General features: G+C 40.0%; 1 protein-coding gene across 1 annotated transcript in view; it reads right to left on the bottom strand.

Annotated features, from left to right (window-relative positions):
* Positions 1 to 1837: 1837 nt before the first annotated feature.
* fam189b (family with sequence similarity 189 member B) overlaps positions 1838 to 17249 on the bottom strand; it is an 18780-nt gene continuing 3368 nt past the window's right edge. The window contains exons 2-14 of the mRNA XM_060870811.1: positions 16938 to 16994; positions 16742 to 16849; positions 16544 to 16660; positions 15614 to 15721; positions 15332 to 15492; positions 10951 to 11050; positions 10781 to 10841; positions 10400 to 10646; positions 8866 to 9191; positions 7336 to 7404; positions 6104 to 6273; positions 4520 to 4654; positions 1838 to 3345 (exon numbers count right to left, since the gene is read on the bottom strand). Of these exons, the coding sequence (XP_060726794.1) occupies positions 3088 to 3345; positions 4520 to 4654; positions 6104 to 6273; positions 7336 to 7404; positions 8866 to 9191; positions 10400 to 10646; positions 10781 to 10841; positions 10951 to 11050; positions 15332 to 15492; positions 15614 to 15721; positions 16544 to 16660; positions 16742 to 16849; positions 16938 to 16994 (1917 nt within the window). The 3' untranslated portion in view covers positions 1838 to 3087. The remainder of the gene's footprint in view (positions 3346 to 4519; positions 4655 to 6103; positions 6274 to 7335; positions 7405 to 8865; positions 9192 to 10399; positions 10647 to 10780; positions 10842 to 10950; positions 11051 to 15331; positions 15493 to 15613; positions 15722 to 16543; positions 16661 to 16741; positions 16850 to 16937; positions 16995 to 17249) is intronic.

Genomic DNA, 17249 nt, shown 5'->3' with positions numbered 1-17249 from the left:
TTCATTCATTCATCTTCTACCGCTTATCCAAACTACCTCGGGTCACGGGGAGCCTGTGCCTATCTCAGGCGTCATTGGGCATCAAGGCAGGATACACCCTGTATGGAGTGCCAACCCATCGCAGGGCACACACACACACACTCTCATTCACTCACGCAATCACACACTAGGGACAATTTTCCAGAGATGCCAATCAACCTACCATGCATGTCTTTGGACCGGGGGAGGAAACCGGAGTACCCGGAGGAAACCCCCGAGGCACGGTGAGAACATGCAAACTCCACACACAAGGCGGAGGCGGGAATCGAACCCCCAATCCTGGAGGTGTGAGGCGAACGTGCTCACCACTAAGCCACCGTTTATAATTTATTTTTTCAGTTGATATATTATATATAAAGCTGCTTTGTGCTAATGTCCACTGTTAAAAGCAATATACAAATAAAAGGAACTGAATTGAATAGGACTGATTTTTTTCTGTGAATATATAAACTTCATAGTTAGCAGAATTCCACAAATCTCTATCCCCCAAATCTCACTTTCTCCTTGTTCCTTTCCAGGAATGGGGGATCCTTAACACTGGAGAATACAAATTTGTGGGATCCTGCCAACTTCAGACTGAAAAAGCTGCTCGGATGAATAGTTAAAACTTTTCAATCTAACAAGAAAGAAGTCCAGTTGACGTGACTCAGCTTCCAGAGAAATGATTTTTGTTTGCTCAGACAGGTGCAGACTTATGGGAATGCTTGGCTCATAGTGAAACTGAAAAAGAAACCCTTTTCACTTTGAAGCAATATTTGAAGCAAGACATGGTTCTGTTGTCTATGCATTTATTCAGTACATTTTTATACATAATTTGCATCAAAAGTTTATTATGTTTACTCACTTGAATCATTTAAGTTAACATATTCCCAGTTTATCGTCCTCATAAGATCAATGGCTAGCTTACAAGAGCCATAAATTTAAATTCTCCTATTAACATTACATCAAAGTGCAAAGCAGGAGGTAGAACTTTAAGCTCATTTTCAAGTTGTTTTCAGTTTTTCAGTGCGAATGAAATTTCAGAATAAATTCAAAGTTCAAATTCTTTACAACAAGGAACCAGGGGTTCACTACAATCAGTCCTTGAACTAGTTTTTTTAAATATATTCCTAAATTAGAAGACTTCACACTGGCATTTAGCATTTTCCTTAAAATGCTATACATTAAAATGGGTTACATTCCAATACTGCTTTTATTACACCCTTAGTGACCCTCCTCAATCATGTCCACTGAGAACAAACCTGATTCCTACTTTATGGGACCTATATTACATTTCTGGGTTTGATGAGAATGGTTTAGACCCCTTGGAGGTATGAAGGATGGATGAAAACTGACTTCAGTAGAATAACTTTCCCAGAAGGCTTTGTGATCAAACTGCTATTCATGATTAAAACAAACGAAAAATAACAATTACTGTTCAATGAAGACGACTTTGATAGATTATATGAAATCTGCTTTACCACAGTCCAATTTTAGTTCAATATATAGCCTATGTCACTATCTAGGTGACATAACTTCATTTTGATTATTATGCTAAGTAGTTCATCAGCAAACTAGCATAGTGGCAAGTTTATATGACCATATATGGCCATTTACATAGTGGACAAAAGACAATTACTGTACACAGTTCCAAGAAAATCCCTTTAGCTTCATTATGCTAACAAGTAGACACTCATGTAACATAACTTATGTAAAAACAAGTCAAGAGGAAGTCGGAAAAAAAAGGTGATGAAAACAGTATTGGGATAGAAGTATCATACAAATCCAAATGCGTTCTTTAAACTCATCATAAGCCCAGTTTCATCATTTTAAAGACATTTTATTTTACAATAAATGCCCTTTTGTTCCTTATTCTAGTTTACTCTGTAGCTAAGCAGTGCATTGAGTGTTATTTATTGCCAGAGCTTCATCTTGTATTAACTTCAGCAGCATTCCTCAATCATGCTGACACATTTTTTTTGTGTCAACATAAAACAAGGAAAAATCTTACATGCAAAAATAAATAAATAAATAAAATAATAAAAAATATGAGCAAATGCAGCAAAGTATCAAATATCAAGATTCCAATTCAAACAAAGTAAAAGATGCAAAGAACCAACCCTACTATTACACTGTGTTACTAAGTAAATGAAAAGGCATGCACTTACGCAAAAAGCCAGTGCATTTTATTTGACTTTTGCTCATAAATGGAATGATATATATTTTGGGATTGATGAGGGATTGTATGTACGAGTGTGTGTGGTTTTGTTTTCTTTATGCTGCACTGTTTGGTATTTTCTAAGGACTGAATGACAGAAGTACATGTCAATGCTCTACATTATGGCATTATCTAGATCAATGGTTCAAAAGAGATGAATAAAATACCAAACCAAAAAATGTCTCGTATAAGTAAGACATTGCTTCATTATATTGTGATGGCCCTTTGAGATTCATAATCTTTCAGCTAGATCCACAAAGGTCCAGAACAGGGTGTAAAACCCATAGACAGGGTTCAGTGCTTTTACCAAAACCAAGAAGAGATATGTATGCTTTAAAACAGTGCAGATTTTTTTTTCTTTGTGTGTAGTGACTGGAAGCACTGTGGGAGATATGTCACTTCCTCACACTCTCCTTTGACAGTTCCATAGAGTCACAGTGAGGGAGAATGGTAAGTTTGACAGGATGGACAGACAGAAAGGAAGAGAAGGAGGCTGAGAAAGGCAGAACACCAACGTTGTGTTGAGGCACTGGCAGTCATGGGTCTGTAGTCCATATTATATAAAGGGATCGATGAACATTTCAGTGGGTTTCCTCAAAAGATTTCTCCCATGTTTTCTTGGGGTAGCTCAGTTTTCGTGACAGGATATCACAGATTTCAATGTTTTCAAAAATGATTTTTCAGAATTAAATAAATAAAAAAAGCCAAAAATGTCTTTTGCGTCTTAACTCTACCTGTGTAATCCCATATGATACATTTCCCCCATTCTTAAGTCTTTCTGTTAGGTGAGACGATTATTTTTCTCAATTACCAACAACCTCTCCTCTCCTTTAAACAAGCCCCGCCTTTGCTCAGAGGGTGGAGTCCAATTGCAATGCTCCTGATGATGTATGTGTGTGTGGGTGGAGCCGGTGCAATGACACGGCTGACACGGAGCTCAGATCGCCGCAGCTGCGCAGGTGGATGCCCTCTGTCCTCGCAGGTTCAGGATCGCTGTGACGGATGACGGGGTAACCTTCGCTGTGAGAATGGTGGTGACCACAGTGATGGTGCTGGGAACGCTGCTGGTATTGCTGCCCCCTGCTGGCACCCCAAGAGGCACGCAAAACCTACACACATTTTAATAGAGTCATTTGATTGGGCACAAACATCAACGTGTTTCAAGTCAAACGACCATAAGAAATTCTTTTGAACAGAAAAACAGGACAAATACAATTACAGAAACATATACACAAGCAAGGACACAGAAAACCCACAGAACATATGCAGTTTGACTGGACATAAACACTAGTATTGAATCGAAGAGCTCACAATAGATTTAATCAAGATGGTCAGGTTCACATATATTTGGCCGTATAATGTTATTATATTGCCGATGCTTAACACTGATATCAAGTTACTGTTGATTAAAACATGTTATATATATATATTATATATATATCTTTCTGTCCTGAGGCAGAGGGAGTCATTTATCCAAGACTACTTGTGGGTGACCAGAGCTTAAAACTGATCATTTCAGTTATGGCATCAACAGCGTACCAAAATCTTTATTTTCTTGTTCATTTCTAACAAGAAATGTTGGGAATTTCTACTGTTTTGGCTCGCTGTTAATGTATATTCTTAATATTCTTCTAACTTTTCATATCTCCAGACAAGAAATATTTATCCATTTGCTGACTACAGTCAGTCATGTGCTACTGGCTAACCTGAAATGAATCTGATTATCAGACAGCAAGAGTGTGGAGATTTAATAAATCCTCACCAGGAGAACTAGCTGCCTTGAAACCTTGATGGGATTACATTTACATTTACAGCGTTTAGCAGACACTCTTATCCAGAGTGACTTACATTTTTTTTTTTTATTTCAGTTTATACACCTGAGCAATTGAGGGTTAAAGGCCTTGCTCAAGGGCCCTGCAGTAGCAACTTGGTGGACCTAGGATTCGAACCAATGACCTTCCGATCAGTAGTCGAACACCTTAACCACTGAGCTACCACATCCCATATTATAAACTGGGTAAACTGTCCCAAAATCTTTTTGGTCGATGAAAATCTACCACCTGCCAAATGCCAGCACATTTTATGCTTCTTTGCTACTAGATTGATAGTAAATAAACAGACAGTATAAACAGATTTCTAACAAACCGCCACATTATTATTTCAAGATAACATACAGTACATACATTTGCCAGCCTTCTACTTTAATCACTATACTGATGCATGTAATGTAGCTAGTTTACAACGATTACATTACACTGAAAATTGTCCCTGTAATGTTCCCACCTGATTGAACGGGAGGTTTCCCTCCCCTCCAACTCTCCTTTTGGGTCTCTGACCGCAATTCCCAGCATGCTCAGAGGCAGGTGCTAGATTTCGTTTGGACCTCTGTAGCAAGCGCTGCACTAGAACTCTTGTCACCTGCAGTGGAAGGAGATGCATTTTGTTATTTGGAGATATGAGGCATGTCACTGTGCATTACTGATGACTCAGCAGAATTATCAGCAGATGTTCACAGGGGAAATATTTAAAGGTGCCCTTCCACACAAAACCGTTTTTACTTGTATTTTTTGATATGTGTTAGGTCCATATGTGATTGTGTTGTGTCGGGAATGTGAAAACGAACTGCTACCTCCCCGGTCAGTTCTAGCCACTTAAAAGAAATAAGGGGAGAAATCAGGTCAGTTGGAAAAGCTGCTCAGTGTGACGTAGTAATGATTGAGCTCATTACTATTCATGAGCTCTCCCACTTGAGACCGTGCCCCCAGAATTCGTGTAGCTCAGTGAGTTTCCTATACAGCAAGGATGGCTGAACGTCAACGGGCTTGTGAAGAAGCCATTCTGTCGCAATTCAAGGTGATTGTAAACAGATTTCCTCTAGCCTAGGCTACTTATTGCGCTGGGTGAATGAATAGTCATGCTCTCATATCCTAGCGGTTAGCCAATCGGAGCCAAGCAAGTAAAATCCAAGTAAAAACGGTTTTGTGTGGAAGGGCACCTTTAAGTAATATATAACAATACCAACTGTAGTGTTATAATTTGAAAAGAAAGCAGAAAGCAGCAGTTGTGCTGGTGGGACAGTGAAATAAAACAGGAAGGCGGACATTAAAGAAAGTACTTTTAATATTTTTGAGAGTTGAAACTTCTTCCTAAGTTCTTTGCTTATTTCCTGAGCAAAACAGAAGTGACTACAGTAACAGACAAAAGTGGAATAAAGTGTCTTCAGCAGAAGTAGTGACAATAACAAAAAGAACAATAAATATGAAGGTTTAAACGAGACAATAAGTGACAATAATAAAGTAAAGTGACCAGCATGTGATATCGCACATCTCATATGCCAGGTCAATGGATGTGCATTGTTTTAAATACAAGAAACTTGCTGTTGAGCTTTACATATAAATGCAAATCCCTTGACTATGGCAAAGATAATTCCATGACTAGCACTGTGCAAAATCGCTTGCCAAATGCTGCACATCACAACCCATTGACCTACGAGGAGGACGGACATGAGCATCCCAAAGATTCAACTATTTCCCTCGACGTAGCGGTCACTTAAAGAACTGGTGTGTCCTTAAATAGTATAATAGGATATTATTTTATACATCTACTGCAGTTCATTTGCAGTTTGATCCTGCTGTTTATCAGCATTTAACAAAATAATTAGTGTTGAATGAATCAGTAATGAAGCCTTAACCAACTATGGACAAGATGATTAGTCCAACACCAATATAAAAAAGTTCAACACTAATCTAAAGTCTACAAACCATCAAAAAGTGAAATGAAGTGTTGAACTGCCAAACAATACCAATGGATGAATATTGTACATAACCCCATAACACAATGTTGGTTTGAATACTTTATATAACTGACCTTGAGGTCTCCCAAAGAGCGAGTGCAGCCTTTGTGGATGCGCAGAGAACTAGCCAGAGGCTGTTTAGAGGGGATCTGCTCTGCTGTAGCTTTCAGGCTTCCTTTTCTTGGCAGCATACCAGTGGACACCAGAGGAGATCGCTGCAGCAGCAGACATGCTGAGGACCGGCCTGCAGCAAAACAGGCATCCAGAAAAAGAACAGAAGTTTGCTTTCACACAGACATACAGAATAAGGTAACGTTTTGCCTTAGCCTAATAACATTTGCACTATTTAAATTACTACTACTATTCTACTACTATTCTGTACTATTCTGTGTACCTGTACAGCTACTCATTCATGCAGATATCTACTCAGTTGTGTGTGCACGTGTGTAAGCAGCACAATGTATATAATCATGCAGATACAGTTTAAATCAAACATCAGAATGGAGAAAAAATCATCTCAGTAACTGTAACTGTGCCCTGATTGGTGACGCCTGACAATTTGATTTCGGAAACTGTTGAGACTCTCCATGGTCTTTAAAGTTTACATTCCCGGCACAGTCACTAAAAGGTGAAAGTTAAAGACTTCCCCTGTCCCCATTCTTTACTGACCATTTTCCACTAAAGGCATTTGCACTATTGCTCAGTTGATTTTTTTCTATAGAGACTGTTGTGTGTGAAAATCCCAGGAGATAAGCACCTATAGAAATACTCAAACCAGCCAGTCTGGCACCACCAATCATGCCACGATCAAAATCACAGAGATTTTTTACCCTATTTTGATGGTGAATATTACCCAAAGCTGAAGGCTTTTATCTGTATGGTTTTGTGCTTTGCAATGCTGCCATGTGATTGGCTGATTACATAATTGTATTAATGAGTAGGTGTTCCTAATAAAGTGTACAATATGTGTATGTTACAGTTGTCTTTATATTCTGTGGCCATTTGGTAGTTTTAGTAATAGTTCTGGAGCATTGCAGATATAATAATTATGATCAGGAATAATCCAAGCAGAATATAGTCAAGTTAAAACTTCCATGTGATGCTGACTATCCTGTAGTTTGAAGCTAACGCTATATACATAGATTAATAAAGGCTACGTCTGCCATATTAAAGCTAAAGCTACTTGTCATAACACACTAATATGGGTAGTGAATATTTTCTCTAGGCAATAATTTTAAACGCCTTTTCTACACATTGATTTACAAATAATTTTTTTTTTTTTATATCTGATATCATGAATTCTTACCTGTGTCTGATGAGGTACGAGAGCCACCGTCACCGATTCCTTTGCTGCCTACTGAGCCAGGAAAATCACCTGCAAAACCCCCCCCAAAAAAACATTGAAACGGGCTATAAATTAAACATTCAATCTAAAACATTTGTATGTTGCAGTTTTTGTGATCGCTGTAGGTTGGTGTTACTATAACAACTAATAAAAAATGCCACAGTTATCTGTTTCATTATTACTACACTCATCATCACCTCAGCAGTGTCTCCTAGGGAAGCCTGCCATTTGAGGATAAGATTTTTTTTTTTCTTAAATTCTAGACTTCATGTTTAGTCAGGTTTCATACTATAACATCAGTCATTTTAAATAATGCTCAATCAAGGTTGGAAAGATCCATCTGTCTGTCCATCCATTTGCTGACTCTCTTGTCAAGCACAAGGTCTTGGAGGGACTCTGGGCACAAGGCAGGGAACCAGGGGACTCTGGGCACAAGGCAGGGTGATATTATGGACATTTTTTTATATGCTAATAAGCATAACACACAGGTCTTTGGACTAGGGGAGGAAACCAGAGAACCCGGAGGAATCCCTAGAAGCAGAGCCGATCGGCCCTATACGCTCACTACGCAAGGTGCGTAGGGCCCCGCAAATTACGCAAGGCCCCGCCTCCCCCTGCCTCATTTTACAGCTCGTGTTAATGTTTACTGTGTAGATGACAATATGAAGCGGAGCTATCCATCTGGCCATGAAATGAAAAAAAGAAACAAAATGAGAGTGAAATGTGAGAACATCAATCAGGTGAACTTGTGTTCTCTTCAAGTTTGACGTCAGCAAGAGCAAATAACAGTAAAGTTAAGTTGATGTGATTCTGTCTATGGTCTCTATCTGACTAGCTAAATTAACTGTGCAGTGCTGCCAGTCCAAGTGTGAATGTGTGGCAAATGGTTTACATGGCTCACGGGTCAGGTAGGAGGGCCCCTTAGAAGAATTTTGCTTAGGGCCCCAGGGAGGTCAGGATCGGCTCTGCCTAGAAGCATGGGGAGAGCAATGCTGGGGTGGTTATTTGAGCACTCGATAATGGAGGTGCAAGGAAAATGGGTTAACCTGGAAAGTTGGAAATTGAAGGGATAAATAAAGAGACATTGAATTGACTTTCTACAGTTTGGGGAAGAAGCACGTATGGATGTTATGGTCATGGGTGCACAAACATTTGGGCATATAGTGTAACACGAGTCACATTATCCTATCATAATAAACAGTTGACGCAGTAAGCTATCAATTTAGTGTGTTTAAGTCCTGTTTTTTTTTTATTTTGTTACTTTAGTTCTGTATATTATTTATATAAAATAGATATTGATTTCCTAAATTGCACCTTGATAAAGATTGAAGTTTTGTAAACATCTTCCCTGTTGTGCTGCAATTGGTTCCAGGTTATTCAAGATACGTGCACAGAGCTCAAATAAAAAAACCCGACGTGTACACACAAAGTGTTGCTAGTAAACTGTTGTCTGTTTAGACAGCCAGGATAAATAAAGTGGGACGCACACACCTGTATCGGTGGAGGAGCTTAGTCCTGGTTCACTGTGTGACCTCACCAAGGGAAGGAGGGCTTCACTGTCTCTACTGTCCCGGCCACATCGCCGATGGGCATAAGGGATTGGGTGGAGACCGGGAGCCATGCTGCACTGGTGATTAACACCTGAGAAGGGCAAAGCTCGTGGATTGGTTGCTTCAGAAGAAGATCCTCGTCTGGATGATGTACATGGACACACCAGGATTTCTGGGACTGAGGAGCGTATGGATGCAGCACCACCTAGCATCTCTATGTGAGAACAACTATAAGCAAGCAGGGCCTGACGTCGCATTACAGGAGACCTAGAGTTGGCAGAGGGGAATTCAATTCCATTTGATCTGGACAGTGCTTTTAACCACAGACATAGTCACAAAGTCTATACACAAATCTGGATGTGGATTTTGATTCCTAATGAGCAAGCTAGTGGCAACAGAGGCAAGGAGAAATCTCACTGAGGGAAAAAAAAGAATTTGAAAACAAATGAAGGATTCCGAATTTTTTTTTACTGTTTTTAATTAACAGTTATATTAACAGTAGTAGATTTCCCAAAGTGGTTGCTCTCGTTGTTTAGTTTAGTTAAACGATATGTACTGTAATATGTTCAGTAGTTTCTTACATGTTTGTTACAAAATAGCAGCTTTTGTTCAGTAGGCATAAGTAAAAATAAGCGTAGTGGCACCATGATTTTATCTCAAAAGGTTCTGCATCAATGCACATGTGTAGACAAATGCATGAGATGTTAGAAACGATGGGCATTATGGCGGTGCTAAAGGTAGTTGTGCCTTATAGTGGTACAATTTCAGTTAAAAATACACTATGAGAAATCCAGAAAATCATGCTACCATTTTCAAATCATGCAGCCCTTCACTTTCACATATATAACGTTTCTCTTTTGCAAGTGTCTAAACCGCTAGTAAGTTACAGCGTTTTAAACTGAAAAAGAAGAAAAGATTCAAGTCCAATACGACTGTAAAGAACACTTTCATTCACAAAGAACGCTTTCATTCACATTTTCACTGCCACGTATACACTCAGTACACACTGATATCTTGCAGGTTGTTTATGATCTTCTGGTATGACCTAGTTTCTGTGTCCTGTTTTCCAAGTTACGGTTTGCCCATATTGGGTTGTTCACTGATCACCTGACTAGTGCCTGTATTTTGACCCTAATTTTCATTACAGTTGCCTCACCCACTGAAATCCATCCCACTTACTTCTACGTGTACAGTACATTTGTTACCTAATCTACTTATGTATAAACAGTGTGTTTAATGGAAAAATGTATTCTTCAAAGCTTCAAAATCACTCGTATTTAAACACAAGCCTCATCAATGTCTCTTCCGTTGCCTGATTGCACTGTCTGCATTAACATCGAATCTTTGCAGGTAGGCACCAAGGCAAGGCTCATTACTTTTGGTTGTTATTCCAGAATCTGGGCCATCTCATAAATACATGACTGTGATAAAATCAAAATTGGAATGAAAAAATATTATCCCCGGTGCATCCTTACTTAAACGTGGAGGTTGTGTAAGTGCTGGGAGAGGAGCAAGAGTTGGATCGCTCGCCTCTGAAGCAGCAGCGAGCAGTGGGTGTTTGTGGGATGCTGTAGTCAACACCTTCCCCTCCCTCACTGACGCCTCGTGCCCTAGTCCGCACTGCAAACGCCACCTCCAGTACACACGAGTCCTCTGATGGAGAACTGTCATCTGGAATATCTACAATCTCAGACATCAGCAGGGAGCCACTGTCACCTGACACTGAAGGAGTGACACACAGACAAAAAAGAGAGAAAGAATAGGTGAGTGAGTGAGAGAGAGAGAGAGAGAGAGAGAGAGAGAGAGAGATCAACAGCATAGCACTGCATAAATGGCGTGAAGATAAAATTACTTACCTTCACCACTGAAACCCACAGAGGTTCCTCTCTCAGCAGAAGCCTCACCAGCGTGAGTCGGCTACAGACAGACAGTCATAGACTTAATCTCATGCAACTGCATAAAAAAAGCCAATCACACCATCATTGACTCACTAGATTAAGCTAAATAGTCTCTTGCATTTGTTTACCTGGCTGGGGTCCCTTTGCCCCATCACTGCTTCATACGGAGGAGGACAGTCTGTAGGGTAGAGCGGCACGGGACTCTCCATTGAGCCGTTATACGTGATACTGCAGACACACAGAAACATGTGCAAATTTGTGAAACATTAAGCAGGTTTTAACGTTTTAACCAACATACCCTCGGACCAATTCGATTCAGTTTTATTTGTATTTAACAATGCACGTTGTCACAAAGCAGCTTTACGGAAATCCTAATATAGCATTAAAGTTATATTTATCCTTTATGAGAAAGCCAGAGGTGACAACGGCAAAGAAAAATCCCCTGAGATATATGAAGAAGAAACCTTGATACAAAGCAGACTCAAAAGGATAGACATCGTCATCTGGAAGACACATCTATAACTGTATACTATAAAGTCGAGCAGTGCCAAGTGTGCTAAAAGCAACCTGAGTATGAGAGTTTGCATCAAACTAAAGTTCAAGTTCAACTGTTCATTTGAGTGTAAACTGTTCTTAAATTTCCTGAAACCGCCATCTCAAGGGTGTTTTTTTTGTTTATTTTTATCAATTTACAAAATACAACGTGAGCAAACAGGAGAAAAATCTAAATCAAATCAATATTTGGTGTGACTACCCTTTGGTTCAAACCAGCAACCTGCACACTTTGCGCTCAAAGTTAGGGATTTTGTAGAATCAGAGTCAGGTGTATGATTAACCATTTATACCAAGCAGGTGCTAATGATCATTAAGTTCATTGAAACTGTTGTGTAGGAGGCTTAAAATTGCTCTGCTACTGAGGTGAGGTTGTGGAAGACAGTTTCATGTCACAGGTCATACACTGAGCACAGATAAGACAGCACAGCAGCCAACAAAAGGTAGTTGTACTGCATCAGCAAGGTCTCTCCCAGACACCTTGAAAAAGATTTTAAAAAGAATGGGGTTTCAAGCTATTTTGAACAAGCACTAAGAAACCCCAATGTTGAGGAATGTAGGCACAGCGGTCGGCCAAGGTGGTCTGATGCAGCAGATGAAAGACATCATGCTTACTTCCCTTTGACATAGAAAGTTGTCCAGCAGTGCCAACACCAAAGAACCGGAGGAAACCAGTTGGACCCAGATACACACATCTACTGTCCGGAGAAGTCTGGCCAGAACTGGAATGGAAGAATTGCGGCCAAAAAGCTGTACCTCCACCATGGAAACAAGGCTAAGCGACTCAACAATGGATGTAAACATAGGATACAGGCTGCCGAAAAAATGGCAGCCGGTGCTCTGGACCGATAAGTCCAAATTTTAAATATTTGGCTGTACCAGTAGGCAGGTTGTTTGCCAAGGGCCTGGTAGCGGTACAATTATTGTGTTTGCATGCAAGAGTGAAACATGGTGGAGGTTCCTTGCAAGTTTGTGGCTGCATTTCTCCAAATGGAGTCAGGGATTTGGTCAGGATTAATGGTGTCCTCGATCCTTGAGGATCGTGTAATACCATCAGGGAGGAGTCTGAGGAGCCCCAAATTCATTCTGCAGCTGGACAACGACCCCAAACATACAGCCAATGACATTAAGAGCTAAGGACTAATAAGGATCCTAGAAGGGAGTGTTTGACCTCCACATAGCCCTGATTTCAACATCATAGAGTCTGTCTGGGATTACATGAAGAGACAAGGATTTAAGGCAGCCTACATCCACAGAAAATCTGTGGTTAGTTCTCCAAGATGTTTTGAACAACCTACCTGTTAAGTTCCTTTAATAACTGTGTGCAAGTGTAGCTAGAAAATCTGATGCTGTTTTGCAGGCAAAGGGTGCTCACATCAAATACTGATATGATTTCAATTTCTCTTCTGTTCATTATGTTGGCTTTGTAGAAGCCAACATTCTGATTTCCTTTATAAGCTTATTATTATTATTATTATTATTATTATTATTATTATTATTATTATTATTATAATTATGTTGGCTTTGTAGAAGCCAACATTCTGATTTCCTTTATAAGCTTATTATTATTATTATTATTATTATTATTATTATTATTATTATTATTATTATTATTATTATTATTATTATTATGTTGGCTTTGTAGAAGCCAACATTCTGATTTCCTTTATAAGCTTATTATTATTATTATTATTATTATTATTATTCTTAGCCACAAATTTATCAAGAGTAACTCGTCCTAGGGCTTTCGAGCCACATGCACCAAATTCGGATATGTCGTAGACCCTGGTCTGAAGTTTGTTGCTCCTACTTTTCTAAGCGATCGGAATTCCGGCATTCCCGGTACGGAAGCTCAAAGTGGCCTTTTTTCGTATCCGCTTCCATTATAAACTTTGGAGGTTTATAACTCGACAAGTTTTCGAGCGATTTACCCCAAACTCGGACAGGTTCTTCAGGACGTTACTCCGGACAAAGTTCCGGACTCGGCGTTCCGACGGAACTTTCGGTTTTCCCGTAGTCGACGATGGAACGTCCCATAGACTTGAATGGGGAATTCCTAAAATTCCTCTAAGCTCTCACACACGCAGCGTGCGCAGAGCTCAGGCACGGCTTCTCTCCTGTGTTCTATGCAGTATAATAATAAGTAGAATCCCATAATGACTGCAGTATTGACATGAAATGTCCAAACCCTCAGTAGCCACTTTTTGCCAAAAGTATTGGCACCCCACCGGGTATACTGGTGACGTCACGTGTAGCCCCGCCCCCAGAATAAGCGAAATCAAAAATGAGCACAATATGGACATGTCATATATCAAAACACTCAGCCCAATGAGGGGAACTGCCCCACGTGTATTTTGGTCACGTCACGTGACGTCACGTGTATAGCCCCGCCCCAAAATAAGCGAAATCAAAAATTTGCACAACATGGACATGTGACATATCAAAACACTCAGCCCAATGAGGGGAAGTGCCTCACGTGTGTTATGGTCACGTCACGTCACGTGTCATCACGTGAAAATAAAAAATTTGCACAACATGGACATGTGACATATCAAAACACTCAGCACAATGAGGGGAACTGCCCCAAGTGTATTTTGGTCACGTCACGTGACGTCACGTGTAGCCCCGCCCCCAAAATAAGCGAAATCAAAAATTAGCACAACATGGACATGTGACATATCAAAACACTCAGCACAATGAGGGGAACTGCCCCACGTGTATTTTGGTCACGTCACGTGACGTCACGTGTAGCCCCGCCCCCAAAATAAGCGAAATCAAAAATTAGCACAACATGGACATGTCATATATCAAAACACTCAGCCCAATGAAGGGAAGTGCCTCACGTGTGTTATGGTGACGTCACGTGTCGTCACGTGTCATCACGTGAAAATAAAAAATTTGCACAACACGGACATGTGACATATCAAAACACTCAGCCCAATGAGGGGAAGTGCCTCACGTGTGTTATGGTCACGTCACGTGTCGTCACGTGTCATCACGTGAAAATAAAACATTTGCACAACATGGACATGTGACATATCAAAACACTCAGCACAATGAGGGGAACTGCCTCATGGGTATTCGGATCATGTCACATGCTCATGTCCGCTCGCCTCCAAAAGTATTGGCACCCTAGCGGTCCAGTAGCTTTCACAATCTTTCTGTCCACTTGCCTCCAAAAGTAACACTAACCCTTATGTCCACTCGCCTCCAAAAAGCACCGGCCTTTGCGAATACTTGCACCGTCAAAGCCAACATCAAAGTTTGTCTCGACGAACTTTACAAATCTAGTTTAGTTTACTTTTGTTAATTGATACGAATGAACTATAAACTAAAACCTTTGCTCTGTACTTTAAATGTACTCATTTAAATATATTTTTGTTTCTGTAGTAACCATAAATTCTTAGGAATGGACGATTCTCCGCAGACTTACACAGACTTTAAACCTAATAGATTAGATTTAACTTTATTTTTATTACCCATGTACAAGGACAAGGCAACGAAATGCTAATGCTAATAATAAATGGATTTGAAACTATGAGTTGTTAAAAAATGCACAATCCTTGATATTGGGCAAAGAGACGTTGATTTTAATAATTATGGGCGCAGTCTCAGGTTTCAGTCCTTTGTAACAGTCAGTAGGTTTTCCATCATTAACTTCACATTATTTTCACAGAAGAGAAAAAGAGGAATTGATGAAGGTACGTCTATACTATATTATACTAGTATAGTATATGATGACTGTTTTGAGACTGTGGCAGGAGATTTATCTGAAAATGAGGAGAATATTCAAAACTCTACACAAACCTTAACGGGAGCTCAGGATCGAGTCTATCAGCAATTATTTTATAATTATTTGTCACAACAAATTATATTGCCAAATACCCCATGTCACACTGAGAATAAAAAAACTAATTATGGTGTGATAAGTGCAGTGTGTATGTATGTGTTTCTTACCTCTGAGCATCAGTTTCAGAACTACAGGTGTATTCGGGAGGGTAGTAAGGAGGTGGAGGGATGGGTGGGACAAATTCTTCAAAATCCATCATATTAGTGAGAAAGGCATCCTGAGGAGTGGTGCATTCTGGGTTAACTGAACGTGTTCGGTGAGGTGCCAACTACAGAGACACAAAGAAGGCAAGTAAACACACAGTAAATATCTCAAGGAAATCAATCTTGTGAAAACACTTATGTGTGGGTTGTAGCAAAATATCTATGTAAATAGTGCCTGATACTCACCAGATGAAGCAAGTCCAGAGAAAAAATATGGATGCTACAAGTGACTGTTGACAAAGTGCATATGATGGTAGAAAGGATGCTAAGTCCACAGGCACTAAACAGCAGGTCCTAAACACACACACACACAAACACACGCAGAACATTGATTAAATTGTATAATGCTGGCTCGTCAATTGGGGCAGGTGCAAAAGAGTCATTCAACAAATCTGTGAACAAATATTAAATGATCATAAAATCATCTGGTCCAATGATGTTCTACTGATTCGTTCTAGATATTGTGCAGTCACAGGCTCGCATGCTCACTTCCCCTTTTAGAGCCACAGGGTGATTATTGCATCTAATGGTCAAAATGGAAACTGCAGCAATAGCTAACAAATGCCCACTATGCATCTAATACATTTAATACATTCATGCAAAAAAAGGCAAAGTTTAAGTCACGTAATACACAGGAAAACAACTCAAAACATATTATTACTTGTTTATGTTTTTTCATCTCTCTATTTTAGTCTCACGCATAATTAGAATTCGGAATGATTTCTAATCATGAAGCTAAAGCTGCCTGTGCAGCCCAGAATTTTTTCAGTCATCTCCTCTTCAGGACCTACTGTGGCTGGTTGTGCAGGTTCTGAACACTTTGTTTACCCATAGAAAGCTTAACTGATCAAAACGTGATGTTGATTGTATAACACCCTCTGGGCCTGCTAGCTGGCCTTGTGTGATGTAATATAATCAGCCAATAAATTTGGAGCATTTCCTGAGTACATAATGGTAGATAATTACAGTGTGACTGGTAGAAATCTCCTGAGGAATATAAACTGACCCCACCCACTCCCTCGAGCATGACCTGCTTCTAGTTTTTCATACAAGCCGAACCGATGTACCAATGTATCTGTACCAATCTAACAACTGTACAAATGTAAATGAAAATACCTTGAGCTGGTGCCGTACCGAATGGCAGTCGGCATGCAGGTAGAGCACTAAAGTCTCATCTTCTATCAAAGAGCATGTCTGTTTCGGGTCACAGCATACACACAGACCATGCTCCACCTGCAATTTGCAAAAGGTGAGAGAAGTGAATGTAGAGGAGAGAATGTAAGTGGAGAAATAGGGGAAAGGAAGATCTCTTACCCGGCAGGTGAGGTACGATTTGACCATCTGTGCATTCTGACAGGACAGCATGGAGCCAGCCAGGCTGAGAATCACACACACGGCAGACAGCAGCATGAACAGTGATACCTGCACAAAACACATTTGTTACTTATTCCCTCTAAACACATGCCAACAAGCACACAGATCGTCCTCATACAATGACACTGAAACATACCACTAGTGTGAAGGGTCTCCTCCAAGATATCACTCCTACTATTCCAGAAGCCACGACCTGCAGTAAAATGCGAAGATTGATGTCACCGTCAAGGTGCGTTTCAGAAGCACCGTATAAAGAGAAACTGGAAATGGTTTTACTTCCTCACTATCAAATAAAGTGGCATGACAAATTATTCGTCCCCACCTGATTTCCTCTATTTTTGTATATTGGTAACTTTATGTTGTTTCAGATCCTTGTACAAGACAGTCACAAATCACAAAACCGTCTGTCAGAAAATAACTGCCCTTCCAAACCTATCAGCTAAATCTG

Source organism: Tachysurus vachellii, chromosome 5 (assembly GCF_030014155.1).
Source record: "Tachysurus vachellii isolate PV-2020 chromosome 5, HZAU_Pvac_v1, whole genome shotgun sequence".
NCBI classification, from domain to species: Eukaryota; Metazoa; Chordata; class Actinopteri; order Siluriformes; family Bagridae; genus Tachysurus; species Tachysurus vachellii.
This window is presented reverse-complemented; position numbering and strand designations above follow the sequence as displayed.